The sequence below is a fragment of the Gavia stellata genome, chromosome 13 (assembly GCF_030936135.1).
Source record: "Gavia stellata isolate bGavSte3 chromosome 13, bGavSte3.hap2, whole genome shotgun sequence".
Taxonomy (NCBI): Eukaryota; Metazoa; Chordata; class Aves; order Gaviiformes; family Gaviidae; genus Gavia; species Gavia stellata.
Genome location: NC_082606.1, coordinates 7,206,801 through 7,229,734, shown reverse-complemented (window position 1 = coordinate 7,229,734; position 22,934 = coordinate 7,206,801). Strand labels below are relative to the sequence as shown.

General features: G+C 40.0%; 1 protein-coding gene across 1 annotated transcript in view; it reads right to left on the bottom strand.

Moving 5' to 3' along the window:
- MTMR10 (myotubularin related protein 10) overlaps positions 1-15,001 on the bottom strand; it is a 40,805-nt gene extending 25,804 nt beyond the window's left edge. Inside the window, exons 1-3 of the mRNA XM_059824015.1 lie at positions 14,940-15,001; positions 13,455-13,515; positions 21-157 (exon numbers count right to left, since the gene is read on the bottom strand). Coding sequence (XP_059679998.1) covers positions 21-157; positions 13,455-13,515; positions 14,940-14,999 — 258 coding nt within the window. The 5' untranslated portion in view covers positions 15,000-15,001. The remainder of the gene's footprint in view (positions 1-20; positions 158-13,454; positions 13,516-14,939) is intronic.
- Between the last annotated feature and the right edge of the window lie 7,933 nt (positions 15,002-22,934).

Below are 22,934 nucleotides of genomic sequence, written 5' to 3'. Positions count from 1 at the left end.
CGATAGGAGTAATAACAAACCTGTAGTGGCATTGGGTCATCCGTAATAAAGGAAATCTTGAAATTAGTGCAAATCAATTTGCCCCACAGGTCATATTGACTTGTATCTGTTGCAATGCATTTTCTTACAAAATTTACTTCATTTACCACAATTTCACCTAAAACACAAAAAGGGGAGGGGAAAAGAGAAGCCTGTATAAATCTTGTAGGTACAACAATTCTAAGTCTGTAGTACCAAGAAACCCCTAACTCTTTACCTGTTTCAAGTTATACACCTTTTCTGGGTAAACCTGCAGTTTAACTAACACCACTCTGGGGAAAAAAAAGAAAGCTACCCTTCCAAAATAGACAATATTGTGCAGTACTTAAAAGCAAAAAAGCCGCACACCACTTTCCTTATACCCAGAGATCAGAATCTAATTCTTCACTACTAAAAATTCATCGCTTTGGACAACACTGTCCTTTAAACAGAGGCCTACATTCATGTATTTCACCCAGTATTTATTTTAAAAACTGAAAGTAGCTGGCTATTGTTAAGGACTTCATTCTGACCTCATGAAGTTCATAAAACCTCTCTAATCAGTCCACATCTAGTTTTGCATTTATAAACAGATTTTCGGGTGATTTCATGAAAGAAAAAACCAGAACACAAACACATTATACACTCCTCACCATTTGGAAGTTTCTACTGTGACCATCTAATGAAGGAGACCAACGATTTCCTTTTACAAAACAGAAGATCCAAATGAAGAAAAAAAAAAATTATGCTAATTCATCTGGGATAAGCTATGAAACAAAAGCAGCATACAGGCAAATGAGACTGAGGACAATTTTAAAAGAAAAAGTAAAATGCTACACATAATGTTACTTTGTAGTTCCGCAACAGAGGTTTATGCAAGCTAAATAGTAATTTTGTTCTTACTTCAGGAAATGAACTCAGTCATTTATTTTACTCCTGTATAGGGCTTTCACTTGTGTCATCAGATCAACCACCTCCTTCTGCTGCTGTCTACTATAAATAGTGTGAGAGTGGAAGTGTGTTCAAGAAAAGTGTAATTTTATACTAGCTGTAGGTTTTTGTTTAAAAAAAGACTACGGACTAAAGATTGCTAAAGCCTAATTTGCTCATAATAGCTTGAGCATATTTAGTCCCAGTTGCCCAACATCATCTTAGAGTGTCCTACGCTCCGCAAGAAAACAGTCAGTTCTTTGGGTGACTATAATGGCAGTAATCAGTGATCTGTAGGCCCAATAGCTTTGAATAAATCTCCCATCTATCTCCTGATCTAGAGAAGGTATTTTCCTCAGGTAGTTATCACTGCACCCAAGTAACCATAGATTCAAAGAACTGTCTTCAGCATTCCAAACACTTGAGTAGAAACACACCTTTTGCTAGTCTTGAGACCTAGTCTCTGCACGTGCTCCTCCCCCTAAGCTATTCAGCTAAGCTGCCCTACTAGCTCCCTTGCCCCTAATATGATAAGGCATCAGCCTGGAAGTCACTAAGAGCAGCAGCAAACCGAGTCCCTGCTTTTAGTTCAGTTGTAATGAACAGCTACAAAAATTTCTTGGACTAACTCTGTAGCCTTGAGCTCGCAGAATTATGTTGAGTATTCTGGGACCATTTGAACATGTAAGGGGACAAGTTTCATTGACCTGTGGTTATCATATACATGCATAATCTATGCCAGAAATGGCAAGAGTTGTGAAAATGCTCTACAGACAGATGTGCTGGAGCTTTGAAGTCTTTCCTCAAACATTACTAAACTGCAGTTAAATCAACTTTTGAATTTGAAAACAAAATATCTGATTCTGACAGCTTCAGTACAAACAGTTAAAGTTCAGCCAAGTCCACAGCAATTGAAAACAATGTCTTATAATGGGGTACATGAGAATGACAAGCCCTACTTCTGTTAAACACTAATGAAAATGTTTCAAAACTTTTGGCAGAGTCTGGCCCGAAACTTCTTGATGCCCAGCATTTTTTCTAATAAGCTATTTACTTAAGTAACTGCAAAAGCCCAAACTGTATATTAAAGCAATTCCTTCTCACAGTTGGTGTTAATCTTCAACTATTCAACGTCAAGTTCTCAATCACATTATGGAGAGGGGAAGCTTCACAGACAGAAAGTCAGTTGTTCTAAACCTAAATAGTTTTTATTCTTCCTTCTCTCAGTACCTCCGATGTGTCACTGCATTTCTAACAAAAAGAAACGGAGAGCCAAATACACCATGAAATGAACTGCAACTTCCATAAGTATTTTTTTTTCCATATAACATTCTCTGTTATCAAGTGTAATATTTTTTTGTATCACAGAGGAGACACTCTTGCTAAAAGCACAAATTACTATTACGAAATTATTTCAGTACTTCATGTCTTTGATGCTGCAAAACAGTAGAGAAATAAGAGATCCATGCAAACTTCTTTAATTTCAATCTACTACAGTTTAAAACACGCCTGCTCCATCATTCTCTTTAACAAAGCCAGTCCTTTTTACTTCCCTCCTCCATTCCTCATAACTCTGTGGCTACACTACAACATGCTAATACTAATCCTATTTTAGCGCAACTTCATTTATTCTTATTTCATCCAACACAAATACATTCTGGATTTTTTGGCCTAGCTTCTCCTTTGTACTCAAAAAGTTTACAGCCCTAACACAGAATCGTCAGTTTTGAACCCGAGTATTATAATATGGCAAGAGAGAGAGTGCATGCATACCAATTTCAACCGAAGGGTTTAAACATCTACAATGAAGCATGAGAAAGTTTGCAATACAAATTTAATAGATGCAGTTTTCAAAAGCTTCTAGAAACTGAACTTTTTTTTTTTTTAAAATGCAGGATTGGAATTTTATATTGACCCAGCTTTTATCCCTCACTTGGATGTCTATAATGAGCCATATAAAAAGGTGCAAACCTTCCAAACTTAACTCAAATTTAGGAAAGCAGATAAACAACGTAAGTAGTACGTGTTGGTTTTGTACAATAAACCCTTCTTATATTTGTAGTTGAGTAGGTGATTTTTCTATACAAGTGTTAACAAGAGAGCTATTCAGAGATATTACACTGCACATTTTTACAATGTAGCTGCTGCTTTTTTCCAGTAAACAGTCACAAGCTGTTCCAGACACGGAACAGCAGTCAACACTTCCATGTGACTCCAACAGTCAAAGAATGATCTCAGGAGACAAGAGCAGTTTGTTTAAACTCTGACAGGAAACCAGAAGAAAAATTACAGGTTGCCACCCTTATATATAAAGCCTAATCATGTTTAACAAAAATATTTCTACGTCGAATACATGAATCACAAAAATAACACAAGAGACTGAAGGATCTACCTAGCTAATACACCTTCCACTTAAAAAAAAAGCCTCAGAAACTGTTGAACTTCAGAAAAATTCTGCTACATCTCCCAAAAGCACATGCAATTTGACTGTTTCATGTGTTGGATGTTAAGAGAATTCATGGTATATATCTAATCTACCATAATGCAGAACCCACTCCAATCCAAATAAAATTCAGAACGCAGAGTATGCACGCATGGGAACTGGAGACAACAGAGGCATGACTAAAAATGCTGAGTTCAGGGATCAGCAGAAGGAGTGATCGATCAATAGGTATCACAGCCGTTGTGCAACAGCACCAGTTTTGTCTCCCCAGCCTGCAGTCATACTAAGTGCCTCTGGCCTAGGCTTCAGGGCAATTTATTTCTGCAAAATTTGGAAACAAAATCCCTAATCAGTAACATCCTAAAATAAAGGATGTTCTGCACCATTTTGCCTACTACTGAAAAATATTTTTGCAATTTTTGGTGCCATGCCCCACAGGATCAAGTTTCTTTTTTTTTTGTTTATCTTACAAAGGTAGTAATTTGTAACTCACTGTCAGGAACTCTGGATCTAGTAACCTGCATACATGCAGATCACACAAAATATCTAGAAAATTTTCTTAGCCTTTTTGTGTATTTTGTGCCAGTTTTATCACTATTTGTTAGCAATAACAGGGAAATCAGAGAGTAAGTAAATTTGATAGATCTGAAAAACTAAGCAAGAACTGACAGAATTAGCACTGCATTAGAACTTGTAATTGGAAATTTCTGTATTTTCTCTAGAGACATGGGTCTGGATTCTTTATAGCAGTAGGAGATGCATAAATAATCCTCTTCCATCTATCTAGCCAGTTCTCATGTTTGCTATTTTAAGATTCTTTATTATCTTAGCTTAAAATTCAAGAAACATGCCAACAGAGACCTCAAGTAATTTTCAGGTTTTCAGTTGCTCACTGCAGCAGTTGCCAAACCCTTCCATCCAAAAGAGTTTTAGTACCGTTTTGCTGCCTATGAATACAGAAGGAACATAGCAGAACAGCGTATCTTAAAACCTTAGTTTCCAGGGAAGAAAGCTGGTTGAATAGCGTCTAGCACCACAACCTTGCTAATGTATGAGGTGAAACAGACTGAACAGTATTCAACAAATGTAACAATACTGACTGAATACAAAAATGCTGCACAATGAAATAAAGTAATGAGCAGTTTAAAAGGCAAGGTATGCATGCTGTATTGTATATATACACACACACATACATTGTGTATATATACACACATAGATACATACACAGACAGAGCACACGTGCAGATGCATATATACATATATTAAAATGCTAACATACAGTATTTCTAGCACATTAAGAATCTGATACTTGCTAGAGGCAATGAATGGCTGAAATCAGACTCCATAAATGAATAATGCAAATCCTACTGCTCAAGAAGTTTGCAGGTACCCTACATATTGCTAGGGGAACTTTTTCAATGCTGTACTAGAAGCATAAGAATAGATTTATTAGTATAAACTTTCTTCAATGAGCATTGAAATTCTAAATCAAAATCGGAATATGTTTAGTGTACATTCAAGGTCTAATAGACATAAGAAAAATAGAGGGTATTAAGTACTTTATGCAGTCATATAATTCCTATGTAAATTCATAAAAACCTAGCACCTGAATACACTTAGGAAACGAACCCCCTATTCCTCATTTATAATGCTGATAGCAATTATACCCAATTAAGACAACAGAAAACCAGCTTGTTTATGTGAAAGATAGTCTAAAATGTTCACAACAGAAAAGCTAAAGTTAATTCAAGTAGCCATTTAACCATTAAAAAAGCACATTAATGAGTTCACTTGTATTTAGAAAGATCTAAGTCTAAAACGGCTCCAAAATGATCAGTAAATAATTAACTTCTGTAAATTTCTAAGTAAGAATTTCCAATAAAAACTTCATTAACAAGTAACCGAAATCTAGAACATCTTCACCCATTTAGCTGCCTCTTCTTAGCTGTTCTCTTGTAGAGAGAATACCAAAATTGTACGAGTTTATTAGTATGCGCCAAGCATTTAGATGTAAATGTCCCTAACCCACTTCTAAATGAATCTTCTGTTCAATGTGCTCAGCCACTTCCAAACTTAAGAGAAAAGTATTTGTAAGTTCATGAAATAATTCTTTTATCTCTTTTCTGATTTTCATGTGCTCTTACAATGTATTTAAGGTATGTGAAGACAAAAAAGCTGCACACTATTGTAGCTATCACCCATCTCTTTTATCCCAGCTATTTTCCAATACTTTAACAATTATTTAAAAACAGACTACATTTAATTTTGTGTACATCTGCAGAAAGCCAAAAAATAAAAACAAAGTAAAAATGTTGTTCCAAAAGGACAGCTCAATACTGTGATTACTGGGGAATGAAAAACAATTTGAATATATTCTATTTGCATTAGTTTTTAATAGGAGAACCTAGGACTGTCAAAAAACAACTCTAACCACTGCTTGGAGAGTGGTGTGTTTTAAATGCACAGTACCAAAAGAGCTTGCTTTGCCAATCTGATCAGAAAAATTGTTATTAAAATATCATCTATGAATACTGTACAGTTTCTCTACTGTGCTAACAAACAGAAAAAGAGAAAGAGCATGACAAGAGCTCAGCTAAATTTTAGAAATGCTCAGTAAGCAAAAAAGTAGCAAAAAAAGTAAAGACTTCTTGGTAAAAGTCTTCAAAGAACAACTATTCCTTTCCCATGCACAATTAACAAGATTAAAATTAGTATTTGTCCAGTAACAGCTAATCTTTGTGAACCTTGCAAAAGAAACTGACCACAGGAGGGATCTGAAAAGATAATTGCCTTTCTGAACTAGGATGGGATGCTCCACAAAAGCTCCCCTCATGCCCCAGAAATGCAGTGAAGGACACAAGAACGTAGAGCAGGCAACCAACAGGAGTTCACGTGACAAGAAGGGAACATTCACCATGAGCAAGGGTCTCATTAGCAATGAGATCCAAAACAAAATATTACAATAGAGTAAAAAGCTGATCATGCCTACAGAGTTGCTTTACTCCAGCAACTTATATTACCCCTAAAATGGAAGCAGTTCCATATTCAACATTCATTCCCACTTCACCCTTGTGCTGGCACTGGCATTTGTGAAAGACTTTGTTAGTCACATCAGAGAATTGATCCAGCTGAAAAATTGTTCTAGCCGTGTATTTTTCATCCTTTTTTGACAGTCCTGATTTCATCTGAATTAGCTCTCTGATCTGGCTTGTTCTTTGGTTGCACAAAAAAGTGTCAGCATCAAGTAGCTAATAGGAACACACACCTGTGATGAGAAAAACAGAATAATAAACAGCTCCTCTTGGCATCAGTATGTATTTTTAGGCCAAATTAAGATAACCCTATCACCAACCCCCCAAAAAAAAGTTTTCACAATGATTTGGTCAGAGTTCTGTAATGTGAACAATAGACGAGCCAGTGAAGAGGGAGAGTGTTTTGTGTTTTACATATTTTTAGTCTGGCTACGTAAAATACAGATTCCCAAAGCCTGACTTTGCCTAAACAATATAATCAGTAACAATTTGAGAGGACTGTGGTTTTCAGCCTGTTATTTCATAACTATGTCACCAATACAAGTCACAGATGCTGTTCTGAACTTGCAATGTATTACTGGGTCTAGCTTAAATTACTCAGGTTTGGCTTAGTAAATAAATAAATACAGAAACACATGTTCCTTAGAAATTAGTTCGCTGAAGACTCACTTCACTGGAAGCAAATATAGTTGCCAGGAGACAAAAACCCTAGTAGTTTGGTCAGCTGACAACTCAGAATCTACTCTAACGTTTTATCCCCTTTCTGGACTTTAATGACTTGTGGCATTAAATATACGTGGGACAGAATGGGCAGAAACCAATTACTTTGGAACTGTTTTGCAGAATGCACAAGCAGAAACATTAAAATATTTAATTTTAAAGCATGTTCACGCTTCTACCTTTAAAGAAGAATTTCCATATTGCCCTACAGCTAATCTACAAAAATACTTTCCTAATACTTAAAATACATTACTAGTCAGAAACTTGAAGAAATGCCCTCTATGTATTCATAACAAGGCAGAACAAACTGACTCCATCCAGTAAAATCAACTTGTAAAAACTGTACCTGGAACTTAGATTCTACATGCAGACTGCCTCGGTAGTCAATCATGCCAATCCTTAAAAAAGCAAAACCAAAAACAACACAAGCAGTTAACTGAACCCAAAGCATGCCTGAAAATTTACTTTGAGTCAAACAAACAAAAACACTATAATAGTAAAGAGTATTTACTATATACTTACTCTAAGTGATGTCTCATTTATTCTAAATATAAGTCAAATGCTTGGTTCATTTTTAAACTTCTTGCAGTATGAAAAATTAGTTCACTGTTTCAGATTTGAAATCTAGAATTTGAAATACTCATAATTTGTTTAAATAAAATTTTTGGTAATGTTCTTGGTGTAGACAAAAAAAAAAGAAAAATTCTACTTTAGAAAAGCTTTAGGGTATTGTATTGCTTTCCAAATTGCCATTCTGATTTTCTAATCTGACCGTTCTGAAATCTTGAAAATAATTTCATGACACTGATTCCTGAAAACAAGTTGAAATTACAAAGCTATTTCATTTGTCTAATATCACAGCTAACTTTAAAAACAAACTTTTACTGTAACATTTCAATTTCAAGTAAGAAACTTGATGCAGGGAAAAACCCCTAACCCTGCAATATGATGTCTTAATCAGCTGCACAATGAGTAAGAGAGCCTTGGCTAGCACACCACAACACTGGAAATGAGAATCAACAACTGAATGTGCTTTGGAAACAGAAACTGACTTCATACAAGTTCTATTCAGTTATCATCAGCACTGATACACTATCACTACTCATCATCAACAGATGAACATCCTTAACAGATCAAGCAATACCTACTTGAATATCAACAACTCAGTCCAGAAATATACATGGAAAAAGGCACTGACAGTAACAGTATTACTACTTGTACCAAGAAATTAAACAAACCCAGTTTCCCTTTTGAGGTGCTAAACCAAAATGACTCCTAATACACAAGAAAGGCGGACCTGACAAATCTCTGGGGTTAAGCATTAATCTCACTAACTTGGTCCCTATTTCTTATCCCCGCCTCCCCGCTCACAGTGTTGGCATCATGCACTCACACTGCAACACCATGACCTCTGTTCTCCAGCTCTGGGACACCACAAAGTAAATGAAAATGCCAAGAAAGAGGTGCAGGGGTTCAAAGCAGTCAGGACTGAACATACCCGGGGTACTAAAGCACAAGGGTGCCTCACCAAAAAGTGTTCTTTTCTCCTCCTATCACAAGATGTGTTGCAGCTGCTCTGGGACACATGACAGTGTACTACGGATTTGCAGAAAGCAGAAAAAAAAAAATAGAAGAATAGCTGGGAGCTAACTTGTGAGAGATTCAGACAGTTCTAAAAGATTAAAACTTTCCATGATACAGTCTTAAAAACTTCCCACAATCAAATTTCTACAGTCAGTTGCCTTTCAAAGGGCACATCTATACAAAAAAAGCAAACCAAACCAAAAAGCAGGTGGTAAAGTCAATTAGATTGGCATTATTAGATAAAAGCCGAATATATCCAGTGGCAAAAATCTTGAAGACAATATGTCATTCCACCTCAGCAAGAACACTGCACAACTGGAAAATGTTCAGAGGTAATCAAAAGGACAATTAAAGATACGGAAAGCTTCCTTCTTAGGACGAACTACGACAGTTAAGCCAGAGGGATCCAAAGCAGAGTGGACATGCAACACAAGTCTGAAAATCACGAATCACATGGAATGGGGGAATACAGCGCGATGTTTGCTGTGTCATACAAGAACTAGGATTTATCCAAAGAAACTAGACGATGGTAAGTTCAGAACAAACAAATAAAGGTAGTTTGTAACAGCATATAATAAAATTGCTGAACTCCTTACCAGATGAAGCTGTGGGTGATAGAAGTTTATACAGCTATAGAGAGCAACTAGATAAATTCATTTAAGAAAAATCCAGCAAGAGGAATTACATATGATAGCACTGTCTCCATGATGCTCTGTAACTCCTCACTTGGATCTCCCCGTTACATTACTTTAAGAGGAAATTCCCCATGCCACAGATTGAAGGAAGCAGGGAGGGCAGAACAAGCAGCTGGGAGTGCTGCTTGTCCCGTTCTTTCCTCTTCCGACGTGCCTGCTGGTGGCCACCGTCAGCAAGAGGCGCTATCTGACCCAGTCCAGCCATACTTATGACCTGTTTATAAACCCACCATGGGTGTGATCGCACACCAGTGATGGTACTGAAGTTGACTTCCACAATCCGACCATGAAACATAGTGCAGACACAAGAGACTATGAATAACTGCTTTGCGACAGCAGGTCACCACCAATATTCCTTTAACTTGCCTTAATGTGAGCAGGTCCGAAAGATAAAAAATATACTATTTTAATTCAGTTTACTTCTATAATTTTACTGTATAAACTTTTAAAAACAAAACCAACTAAACCATTTCTAGATGGCTTTTATAAACTTACAGGTAACAACTACTAACAATCTGCCAGCAAATTAGTACACTAAGAAACACTTTAAAATTACTACAAATGGGTATTAAGAATCAGGAGGAACAATCCTTTCCTCACATTTAACCAGATGTTCCATTAGTTACATAATCTCCTGCAGAACATCCTGTGTGAGCAACAGTGAGGACCTTTCTGCCTGATCTTGCCTAGACTGCAGTGCAGCCCTGATTACACTACAGACACTGGACTGGCTCATTATCCATCCGTACACCTCTCTGCACGCTACTTTACCACTCAAATCATGAAAACATATGCTGCATTACATTCCGGTTACATTGTACACTTTTTTGAATGCTTAAGTTGATGTCTCAAAAATGCTACAGACATTGTTGTGGAAAATAGGTTACAATTGATTACCAGAACAAAACACACTTTAAAGTTTAACGACTTTAACTTCATTCTCCCCTAAAGTACACAAGCCAATTTCCTACTAGCCAGGCAAGGCAGTTTAACAGACTGACTGGTGAACTACCTGCTATTTCTCTATTTTTCCTCTTTGACATGCTTATAGAACAAGCTATGCAAATAAACAAAGGAAAAAAAGTGAAACTGTTACACAGGCCAACTCTTCAACTAACTCTGCACAAACTCTTGATCAGATAGCTACACTAGGAGAACAGAACTGCAGAACGAAAAAGAAAACATTTTTATAGCAACTCCATCTTAAACCTGTATCATGTGTTTTGGAATGAAATTATACCAAATTCTGTAAAATTATTTGCTTTTCCCTAGTGCAGTATCAGTGTTGCCACTTAGAACCAAGGTTTTTACTTGCTTTAAATGATGTTTGTTGCTTTTCCTAATACACCACCCTCCTCAGGGCACACAGTTCCAATGAGAACACAAGCTTTTGTTCCAAAAGTGAAGAGATGCATCTCTATTCCTCTGGGCACCAGAGGAAACTTTAAAAACAAACTCTACAGGTTAAAAGTTGATTCCAATGTATATTCCTTTTTTTTTTTTTTTCTTTTTTCTTTTTCCCTTTTTTTAATAAAAACCTCCTCATTTTGTAACCTGACTCATTATTTCCATGTCTGGAACTCCCTCTCCTAACCTCCACTGCACAGAAATAGAAGCTAGACAGTAGGGTATTCAGCTACCTTGGAATTTCAATTTTTAGTAAGCTATGCCCTCAAAGTGACTATGTTTTAGGAATCAAAAGCTTAATACAACTATTTGCAGTTTTTGAAGATTATTAAAGCCAGTAACTGCCTGTGCTAATATAATTTAATTCCAAAAGAACTCCTTAAAAACTCCACCAATTAAAGAAGCATAATAAACATTCAGCCGCTCAAGTTTAACTCTGTTTCTGAGAGCAAAAGCAATTTCGCACAACTATTAAGGATAAGATATGAGGAATACCGTACTCAAACTGTATTTGCAAGGGAGTACAAGTCAGCCTTAATATAATTAAATGAGCTGGAATTTGGCCAGAAGCTTGGGTTATGACAAATCCAAAAGCCAGTCTATCCAACAGTACAACGTGTACTTGTTTATACACTTTTCTACTGCACCATTTGATGACAGAAACAAAAAAAATGTGTTCAGGCCAGTGCTTAACTTTAAACAGGAAGAGTTTAATTTAAGTAATTTAAAATAAGTCACTTCTAAAAACCCCCCCACACCCCGATGCTCACAAAAATGAAAAAATTTTGTCAGAGCTACTCTGTGGCTGTACAGAGAGGTCAATTTTATTATTAAATAATTCAAAATAACACCTTAGAATGATCCGGAGGTGGAAATTTTGATTCTGTGGTGAGTCATACTCTTTCAATCAGTTTCTATATAACCTGGGGCAACTTATTTCAAATGTCCCAAAAGCCATCAAATGCCGATTTCAAAGATAGTGCAGACAAGGGAAATGATGCAAACACGGGATAAATATAAGCCAGTTGAGAAAAACAAACCCAGTCAGCACCATTTTAAGTGTACTTTGGAGTTTCACAAATAAAGAATGAACCACACTGCAGAAAGTTTCTACACAGAAGTTGTTTTCTATAACTGCTCATGCACGTGTCCCACAGTAAAGGCAAGATGTGTTACATTTTGAGAAAAGCAATCTCGTACTGCCTTGCATTTGCTGTGGAATGTCTCAGAGAAGAACATGCAGTCACTTCCTTGTGAGTCAAAGACCTTGGATGAATATCAACTGCAACATAACCAATAAGATGCCAAGTGGTAAGCAGTTTTGCAAGCATAAAAATAAAACTGTATTTCAAATACCACGTAATCTTCGCAATGTATTTTAAGGTATATATGCTTCAAGCAAAATCTGCATGATTTTGTTTCACAAAGAGTGTCAGTCAGTTGTTATTTACTCTTTCAGCTGAACCTCTTCCACAATATTTCACCCTCTTAAGCTTAAGGCTAAGCTTAAGCTTAAGGTCTCACTGGACCATATATCACATATCAACTAGTACTGCTTAACAGTCCCTTATGAAGCAGTGACAGAAATATTTTTTTAAGAGTAACTTGTTTATTCTATTAATCACTTTGAAAGTTAACATGTTTTATCAACTTAGACAACATGATAGCAATAGCTTCCTACATTAGTGTGTGTGTGTAAATTCGTATTTGTTAACACATAACCTGAATGCTAGGAAAAAAAAAAGCAGTATACTATTGTTTTAAACTCCAAATTACCCTTAGAAACAGCAAGCCAAATTTGTTTCTGTGATGTACAGCTTGCAATGAAAGTAACCTTGAGAATAGTGGATTGTTGCTTTGGTATCTGAACAAGGTTTTTAGAAATCCTCATTGTTCAAAGTGTCATTTACCAAAGATTATTTCTTATTTAAAACATGAAAGTCCTGAATATCCTACACTTTTATAAATACGTAGTTATGAACAATAAGAAAGACATTGCTTTTCTCATCCACACACTAAAAAGGTTATTCTGCATAGGTTTAAAGACACTTACAAATTCCAAAGTTACGTAACAGCTGCATATTCAATAAGAGTAAACAAATAAAGATGGCATTAGAAGTTTTCCAATACAGAAGTCAATCACACCTACCTACTGGAAATTCTATTAATATTTTCCTTTAAAATAAAGGAAGACTACAACACATGCTATGGTAGTGGGTTCTGCATACAGGTAAAGGTCTGACTATCTGACAAAAATGTAATTATTAGTAGTCTTCCAAAAGGCGTCATAAATGTTACAAAACTTACAATGGTTTCATTTCAAATACTCGTAATAAACCCAAGACATTATTCTCCACATACTAAAGCATCACACAGGCAAAATCGCTTATGTATTTAGTATGTCAAGCAGGTTGGAACGATCTTCTACAGATACAAATATCATTAGATTTTCCTACTTAGAAGTTATATTCCCTCAAGGAGCACGCTGAGATTAAAATATACCAAAATCAATAATCACAGTAAAATAGGGAAAACTATTTACATTTTACCAATTCTATTATAATAAACAAAAGGCTTAAATGTATCCTTGTTGAGGTATCTGCCAAATTCCTGATTTATGCCTACCTGGCAAAAGTACTGGTTCCAGTTTTTTAATCCTTGGTTCTGACGCTGTATGGTCTTCAGCCTGAAGAAAAAAAATTAGAATTTCCTTAAGAATCAGAACTTTACAGTCAGACACAAGCCTGATCTATTTGGACAAAGGAGAAAGTTCTTCTTTTAACTTAAAAAGCCGATCTTCAAGAGCTAGGATCCAATCATACCAGCAGTTTTCTGTAAAGATATTAACATTTTTGTGTACATTTAGCTTTGTACCAGAAGAATAATAAAATATTTAAAGTGCTAATGTTTAACTAATTGTGTAACCTAGGCTATGACAAGTCACAGGACAAACGAAAAACAATTTGGCTTGACAGTCCATAAAGGCTCAAGTCCTACAACAAGCTTTACACAGATATGGACACTCAAGTTTGCATAAAACTCTACCAACTTTGAATGTGCACAACTTTCTGACATAGTAAAAAATTCACAAAAAACCCAAGGCCTAGAAGACATACAGGCCTGCTTGCACTTTAATTCCAAACCTTAAAAATACTTCCATAAAAAGACTGGAACCTTCAGTGAAATAACCTTAATGCCTATATTTCCTACACCGACAGCAATATCACCATTTCCAGGGACTAGGAATATCCAGAACTATGTTGCATCGACATTCCACTTTTACCAAGAAATTGTGAAAAAGCAAAAATGAGTCAACATGTCAAACATGTTGCTAGAAGAGGTCCTGCCTTGTCTAAAATAAATAAAAATCACATTCTGTCAAGTGCACAAAAAAAATCCTGGTGGTTCTACTAGATATACTTGATACTATACGCACTATATATAGTATTCTACTACGTACACTTGATACCTGTACTTGATTTTCTCATTTATGCCATCAGCCAAGTTTTAAACGTGAAGCGACAGCTACAGCGAGAGTTTAATTATCTGCATAACAGACAAGCACCAGCTGTTTTCTCCTCGAAGTACGCGGGTAACGCCGACCCCACCCAGCACAAAGAGGAGAGCGAGCCCAAACACCTGAAGCGTTATTCATAACCTTCCAAAGCAGTCTCGCACGGGCCGGTTTTAATTAACACAAGACTTTATTTTGTTAAAAGCTGTGCTCCTCGACCGAAGTTTGGGCTTGTCACCAGCACATGCTCACTTCATGTCTGCGTGCGACTTCAAAGGCCGAGAGGCCGCACTTCAAACCGCCCGCACGGCTTCTGCTGCCCCGGGCGGCGGAGGATTTCTAGGGGCCCTCCGGAAGCCCCTCCGGAGGCGCGCAGGTGCTGGTTTACCACCCTGCGAGGCCGCTAACCTCGAGGCGAGCGGGGGAAGCGGCTCCGGGCACAGCCCCGGGCGCCCCGCGGGCCCCACTCCGGGCCGGCCCAGCCCAGCCCAGCCGCCGCGCCGGGAGGGCAGCGCCGGCGGCGGCACCTCGGCCAGGGCCAAGGACGGGGAGGGGAAGAGCCGCGCGACCCGCTGGTGGAAATAAAAGGCTGTTACCTGAGGCAGCGGCAGAAGGTACGACTTGAAGGTGGGTTTGGGCTGCTTGAGAGAAAACATTGTGGCTGCCGGCGGGGACGGCGGCGGGCCGGGCCCAGGAGGCCCCGTCCCGCGGGGGCAGGGTGTCGACGCCCGCCGGCTCAGGCCCGGCGCCCCGCAGCCACTCGGGGCTGCGCGCTCCTAGTCACACGGCGGCGGCCCCGGCGGGCGGCGGCGGAGGCGGCCCCAGCGCACCCTCCTTCCCCAAGGGAGGAGTCAGCCGCCTGGGCAGGCCCGGCCTGGGGCTGCCGCAACCCCTCATGGAGCCCCCCGCGGCTCCCTCCGCCTCCCCGCGAGGGCGGCCGCGTGCCGGCCCAGCGGCTCTCTACCGCCAGCGGCGGGCGGGCGGCAGCGGCCCCGGCGGGCGGCAGGCTGAGAGGGGCTGAGCCGGGGCGGCCATGTTGGGGGGAGCGAGGGGGCGGGGGCAGCGGCCTCCGTACGGCGGCGCGGAGGGCCCAAGCGGCCGCGGTCCGGCGGGGGCCGTTAGCCCGCGCCCGCAGCCGAGTCATTAACGTCTCGTCCGCTTTGAACGGGCACCTCCTGTCACGGCAATGACAGCCAGCACTGCCGCTTCTGACCAGGCTGAGGGTGGGTGCCGGTTACCGAATCTCACCGATTCCCCGGGAGACCTCGCTCACCCCCCGTCCCCGGTCTGGGGGCGGAGCCGCCCGAGGGCAGGCCGGGAGCGCGCGGGTGGGCGCCCTTGCGCGGCACTGCCTGTGGGCGAGGGGCGGCCTGGCCTCCTGGCCTTCGAGAGGGCAAAGCAATCACAGATGCGGGGGCCCGCGGGTCGGGACGTTAAAGTGAGGACTGAAGCAGAGGATTTCCGCAGGCTGGCCCTGGAGCCACTTGGAGGCCGGGAAACCTCCGCATAGGGCCTGCAAAGGCAGGGTTTTATTGCGACCCAGCGTTGCCTCAGATCAGCAGTCAAAATCCAGCTCCAGCATGAATCAGCTGCTGCTACCGAGTTCTTCTTACCGTCACCTTTTATACAAGGTGGATCACGTTACAGCCGTGGAATGTATGTGATCCGTGGGTGAAGCCTCCAGGCTGCTGCCACAGTCACCCTCTTGCCGCTCGGTCGCTGTAACCGTGCTGACGGCTGGGGGTGGATGCAGGTCTAACATCCGTGTAATTCCCTTTCCTTAAGCTTTCCAGGCACTCATGGATTGCTCACTTGAGCTTCTCTAGAACATGGAAATGGAACACGGTTGCCCACCTAAACAGCCAAAATCTAACACTGCTCTCTCTTCTGTTAAGTAGGAAACTGAGTAACCACTCACATTTGGTTAGTGGCCCTTGGCACCCTTGAAGGTCCGTGTTGCAGGTGTTCATGAACACTGACTGCAATGAACTTGGCCTCCACAGTGGAAATACCTCCTACAAGAAGCAACAGTTTGGATGAAAATGTGATTTAATTGAGAGCCCCAGAGTGGGACCACACAGATCCTTCAGCTGTGAGACCTAGGGAAGGGGGAGAGTCTGGGTTCTCCTGCTGGTGGTCCAAGCACAAAGGAACTGGGTAAAACCAGCCAGGCCCCTCCGGAGTTTGAAGGCAGGTCTGATGCATCGGGTAGGGCAAGAAGGGCTGCTGCTTCTTGTGCCTGCTGCTGCTCCCCCCACGGCTGGTGCACCATAGTGATGGTTCCAGCTATAAGCCAATCATAGTTCACTGCAAGGCCCATGGTTTAGGGGCAAGAGTTGAAGGCCAGGACCTGCAAAACGAACTGCTGGTATTTGGGCACTGCAGCCTCACCTTATTAAAAAGAAAGGTTTTGGTCAGTATACTGTAATTTTTCTGTAATAGCTCACATGCAACATAACATCAGTAAAGGCCTGCTACAGCATAGTAGTGTTGTAATATCACCGTGACACAAAGGTAGTAAAGAACTAGAAGACTCCAGAAAGCCTGATATTTTTAGACCCAAAATGACACATGCAGCACCCAGCATCAGCCACAGGGTCAAAGTCTTCCCTTACTATCGTTAATAGGAAGCACATTACATTGCATTATAGCCCCAAGGGGTTTTTTGGTGAAGTCAGAGAGTGGATGTTCAATGAAAGAACAGACTTTAGGGCACAATCTGGATTCCCTGACTTAGATGAGATGCCCCACTGATGCCAGCAGGGAGGTTTGTTTAAACAGCAAGGAGGGAAACAACCCATTGGCACCTGCCTAGGTTGAAGAAAGAAGTACATGTGCATACATTTAAAGCTATTCAGCAGCCCAGGGGAGAACAGCGAGCACCTCCGTAACAATACACTAGTCTTGGACTTGCAGGTGGAGAAGATAGATAAAAACAATCCCATTGTGTAGTTTTTTTAAAACAAGTGCACCTCCTTGCAAAAGGGTCCCATCTTACTTGGTGTTGGCAGACAGTTCCCTTTACTTTATCCTGTATTTTCACATAAAAGATTTTTATTTTATGCTGCAAACATCATTGTCTAAGTGGCATTATTCAGCCTGGCATGGGCTCAGGCTCAGCATCTGTCCATTTGTACTGTGCTGCAGAAGCTGCTGGTGGTGTAATACTGAGTGCCCGACAGTGCTGTGAGAGCAAGCCACAGCTCCTCTCCTAGTGGTGACTTACCCCTTTCAGAAGCTAAATCCCTTGGATGTTTGATAAGTGAGAAGTACTGCAGGACTTGCCCTCATCTTTATTCTTCTTTAAAGTTTTTTGTTCATATTCAGAACATTGTTGAAAGGAAATTAAAATCAGAAAAGGGGGAAGAGAAAGCGAGGGGGCGAGGAAGGCAGAAACTGCCCAAATCAGCTAGGCTTGAAATTGCATATAACAAATTTGCCACTGATACTGAAAATTACAATTATCTATACTATATCAGAATTACAAGAGTGTTTCTGCATCAGCACAGGGCCTTTTGACAAGTGGCTGCAAATGCAATCTTACTCTTGAGGGAATGAGCATAGGATAGCACAAATTTCCATTAAGGATTGCACTGACACATTTAAATTGCAGTGCCGTTCTGAAAACAAACAAACAAAATCAAAACTAAGCTCTCAGTAGACATAAGATCATAGGATTTGTGAGGATTGTTGTTGGAACTGGTCAGAAGTTGTCACTGGAAGAGTTTTATGCCAGTGGGAAGAGAAAGCTGATTTGACAGAAGCGAGTATTTTGGAGGAGCAAGTTAGTTCTGTCACAACTTGCAGTGAGATACAAGCAGGCAGTGCAGACAGGCAAAGCAGGACAAGCAAGTAAGGCAGGGTAGGCAGGCAGGGCAGACAAGGCAAGAGGGCAGGTAGGGCAGGTCAGGCTAGGCAGGCAGGATAGGCGGTTGGGGGCGGGAGTAGGGCAGGCAGGGAAATCCTCTGCATCCCCTGACTCCTTTTTGGCAATGCACTCAACTGTCTGCCCATCTCCAGCCATCCCGGCTTGCCTCACTTGCATACTTTCTTCAAACAGTTCTGCTAAACCAGAGGTTTCTGAGAATGCCTTTGATCTAGGAGAACAGTCTTGAAAGAATGGTGGGAAGCTAGCTATGCAACAAAGCCAGCTGAACTGAAAGGCCTGTATTTCTATGGCAACTTAGGTGTTTTCATAGCTTTCTGAAGAATGGTTCAATTATTGGTTTGAACTCGAAGACACAAAGACATACGTGTTGTCTGATTTCACAGCTGAGCTATGTGCCCAGAGCTACAACAAGTATGTGGCAGGTCTGCAAAGTCAGGGATTCGCTGATGAAAAGTCTGTTCTATTTTTCACTGAAAGCATTAAGGTTTATTACTTTTCCTGGACACCTCCCTACTTGTGCACTCAACAGTTTGCACACCCAGGTTGCCTCAGTCTGCATTCAGACATGTGGGACTTCTGCTGGGACTTGTGGGGAAGCCAGCCCTACAGGTCTGTGTTACCTCTTACAGAAGAAAAACATTATGCCTTAAATTTATTAAGCAGGTGAAGGAAAAAAAATCTCTTTCCTGAGTGTCCTTGATGAAGATCCAGTAGAAGAATATTTAAAATGTAAGTATTTACATAAACCAGCAACTTTGATAGTCTTGGCCAAAGATAGACAAAAGAGATAAAACCTGAGGTATCTCAGGAAAAAAGCCTCCTTTTCAAGGCACATCTGGGAAGTGGAGGTAGTATTCTCAGTGTGGAGAGTTAATGATGTTGAACTTTGCTGTGTTACATAAGGGTACTTCTCTTGTTAATCATTAAGTAGGTATTACTTGCCTAGAGTTATTTGGAACTATTCATTGGTACAACGTTCCACCTTGGATTGGGCTATTTTACATAGGTATTGTGATAGTGACTATCAGATTACCAGTGCTCCTAAACTAGAATCCAATCTTTTTCCATGGCCATTTTTGAAGGCTGCTGGTCTGCTCAGATAATAGCTTAGCAGTCCATTTAGTTCCATTAGCGTGAGAAAAAGGAGATGCTTGCATTTAGAATCATGCAGGATGAAGCACTGTGGTTTCATAGGGGTTTTAATGTTATAGAGACAAAAGAGGAGCAGGCAGATGAAATTATGCAATTCCTTTTTCATTAACTTTACCACCAAGCGAAAGGTGGATACAGGCACTTAAATGTTTTGTCTGAACAACTGTAAAGAAAAATTTAGAGCCTATTATCAAGACATACCTTACAGCCATTGTAAAGATACAGGGCATCAACCATAAAGCATCACTCTGCCATATCAAATTTTATTTCTGCAGGTAAGCCTAGAAGTTGAAAAAAAGCAAAAGATTGCAGTGCATTTCTTGTCTAACTTCTCCCGTGGCTTGTCAGCCTGCAATCCAAACTACTGCTGTGTACCATTTTTTGACTACCCCACCCCCCCTGGACCCTGGCACCAGTTGAAATGGGCATTAAATGGTCATATCAACCAGGTCCTTACATCTGTTTTGCCTGTCTGTCTGTCTGATGCTGGATCCTAATGGAGGATCAAAATCCACAAATAGGCTGAAATACTCAGCTCAGGTGACCACTGCACGAAGTAGAACATTTATCTGCAGTGGCTACAGTGAGAGGAAAACACCTCTAGGGCTAATGTAGCCTCGTAGCCCAGTAAATAGAGTATTCACTGCTAGAAACAGGCCATAGGCTTCATGCTGACCTTGTAAGGCCTCAGGACTGAGGCTTGTCAGGATTGCCTTGTCCAAACCCACCTTAACCTGCCTCAAGCTGTCCCTTCGTTTAACTGTGAAAGCAATTTTTCTAATGACTAGGAAATTCAGGTCTAATTGTAGGATTTGAAGGCCAATGAAGAAAAACAAGATGCGAAGTTGGTAGCAAACATAAAAATGACCCTAAGCAAGCCAGAAATAAGGAAAAAAACCAACAACATCAACATCATGCTCATCCTAGCGAAGGACCTGGGATGCTGACAGCTGGCAATATTTCCTCACTACCCCCATTGCAGCCACTGACCGTTAGACCCAGAGGATCAGTGCAAGTGTGAGCATAACATAAAAAAAAGGGGGGAGATAGTAGGAAGTGTGCATTTATCAATTTTACCTTATTGAGGTTTTTTCCTGCAGTAGTATAGTAGTATTCTTTTCTCTCCTCTCTTCTTTTCTCTTCTCTTTTGTAACTAGATCTAGACTGATAATAATTCGTATATTAGACTGTTAAAATTTGTTACACTAACAATAAATTCCTGACTTTACATACAAGGTGTGTCTCCTTTTTGCTTATAACAAGCTTTTGAATGTAATACTAGTTCAACTAGAAGTGACCAGTCAGACAGGACGGTGGTACAGAAGTGATATGCTGGCAGTGGCACTACTAGGCGGAACCCCAGCAACATGCCCAAGTACTGCTGTCACTCTGAAAACTCACCTCCTCCACTGCAAGTGCTCAGCAGCAAACTGGCTTTGTGTCAGTGGGTTAACTACCCAGACTACCTGTAACAGGGCACAATCCTGTGGATCCTGCAGATCTAATGAAATAATCCTGTTGACATCCTTGGTCATGCACCCTCCTCGTGTTCCTGTTTTCTGACAAGGCCTTACAGATACTTGCATTCCTTTAATTTTTATTTAGAAGGACAGATACACATTTTGCCAAAGATGACAGTCAAGCCCAGAACCTAGGAAAGCATCCAAAGAAGCAGTATGGAGAAACCATAGTCAGAAAGTTTCAATGGCTCCTTTAATTCATTACTAAATAATATGGAAAATAGACTTTCTTGGTTCTCAGGTATCGAAATCCAGCATCTAAAATGGAAAGACTGACTCTGCAATAGGAGAGGCTTGCAAGAGCAAAGTCAAGCTAGTCCCAAAATAATGCAATGTAAAAAGGGGTAATTCATGGTATCAGCTGGTATAGTTAAGAAACTGCCTATGAGAATATTACTGTTAGTCACAGTGTTTAAAACATTTGCCTTGAGGGAGAGGGAAATGTCTGTATTGCAAGATACTGGACGGTGAACAAACTTAAATTACCTCCGTGTAATGTCTCTGTGTAGACATAGCCTTAAAGTACATACTCTTGAGGCTTGACCTGGTTCAGTATAGGTCAAGCATACAATAAAAAATGGTCAGTGGAATTCACAGTGACATCGCTGTAGAGTCAGCACATACTTAGCAGTAGGAGGGATGCATCTTCCTGAAAAGCAGTATTAAGCATGCCTCTTCAGAAACGCAAATTCTGTGCTTGCACCCTTTCAGCCAGTATTCAAGAAAGCATATAGGCAGATAGGCAAATGTGTTGATCGTTATTCTGTTTACTGTGCTCCAAATCTACTGCCAGTCTTCTATGCACATACAGAGCCATATTTAAATCTTATTAAAATGGCTGTATGTCTAAAATAACTCTGCCAAAGTCAGCGTAGTTACTTCACATTGAATGGCAGAGAGGTTATCATTTCAGTTCATGCTATGCAAGAGCACAGAAAACACCCAAGCCTTATAAAGTCATCAGTGTATAGTGAACTTAATGGAAAATTACTGGTAAATGTTAAAAAAATAAACTTTGCTTAGAAAATGTTCAGCCCATGCACTGCATAAGAAGAAACAGGTAAGTGAAGTGTTTTGATATCATTAGACTGAAAAAAAAAGTCATACTGAATTCATTTCACATGTTTTTCATGGGTTTCTTTATAAATACTTTTACACAAAGGAAGTAAATAAATACAAATGTAAAATGTTTTTGTTTGAAATCTACATGCTATCTGATAAATTTGTTATGTAAATGCTAAAAAAATAACTGGTCAAACAAAGCACGATTTAACACACATTTTATAAAGACAATGTAACAAGAGGTATGCAACACAACTGTATTTCGTTCCACAATGCATACTGCTTGTTTAGCAAAGTGCTGAAAAGCTGCATCCCTTTATGTCTGTTAATGAATCAGTTTCTGGTGACTGTGCAGGCAAACAATAAAAAGGCATTGGCAAATTGGAGGCTATTTTAACCACACATACAAAATGGCTATGTAGTTGCATAGAATGGTAATACAGAAGTAAACATGGAAGTGAAACAATTTCAAATGTCATCCTGTTTTTACAAAATGTCAAGTTCTTCTAAAGTTGAATAAAAGAGAAGCCCACATGAAAAGCAGAATGTCAACACTGTTCTGACAACAGTGAAACCAGTAAACCTGCTGAGACGACCAAGCTAGCAAAAATCTATAGTAAATGATAACTGAACTTTCAGAAATGTCTATGCAGTTACCATGATCACTGAGTATGGTAACAGTACTTCAGGGTATAAGCATGGATGGAGTATGAAAATATAATACAAACAATAAAAAGCTGATGCCATGAATGCATTTGTAGAGTCTGCCATCAATCTCTGCATTTCAAAATGCTGTAAGCAGCATTATCAAGGGGGATACTGAGACCTACATACTGTGGAGGTGATGGTGGGGGGAAAAAAAGAAATTTTGTCTTTTCAAAGTAGTATATGAGTAAGTCCTGACTGTTAATGAGTTAAGCATAAACTTTTGACTAGTATTCTGTGAACAAGTAACATTTTCTTTCTTG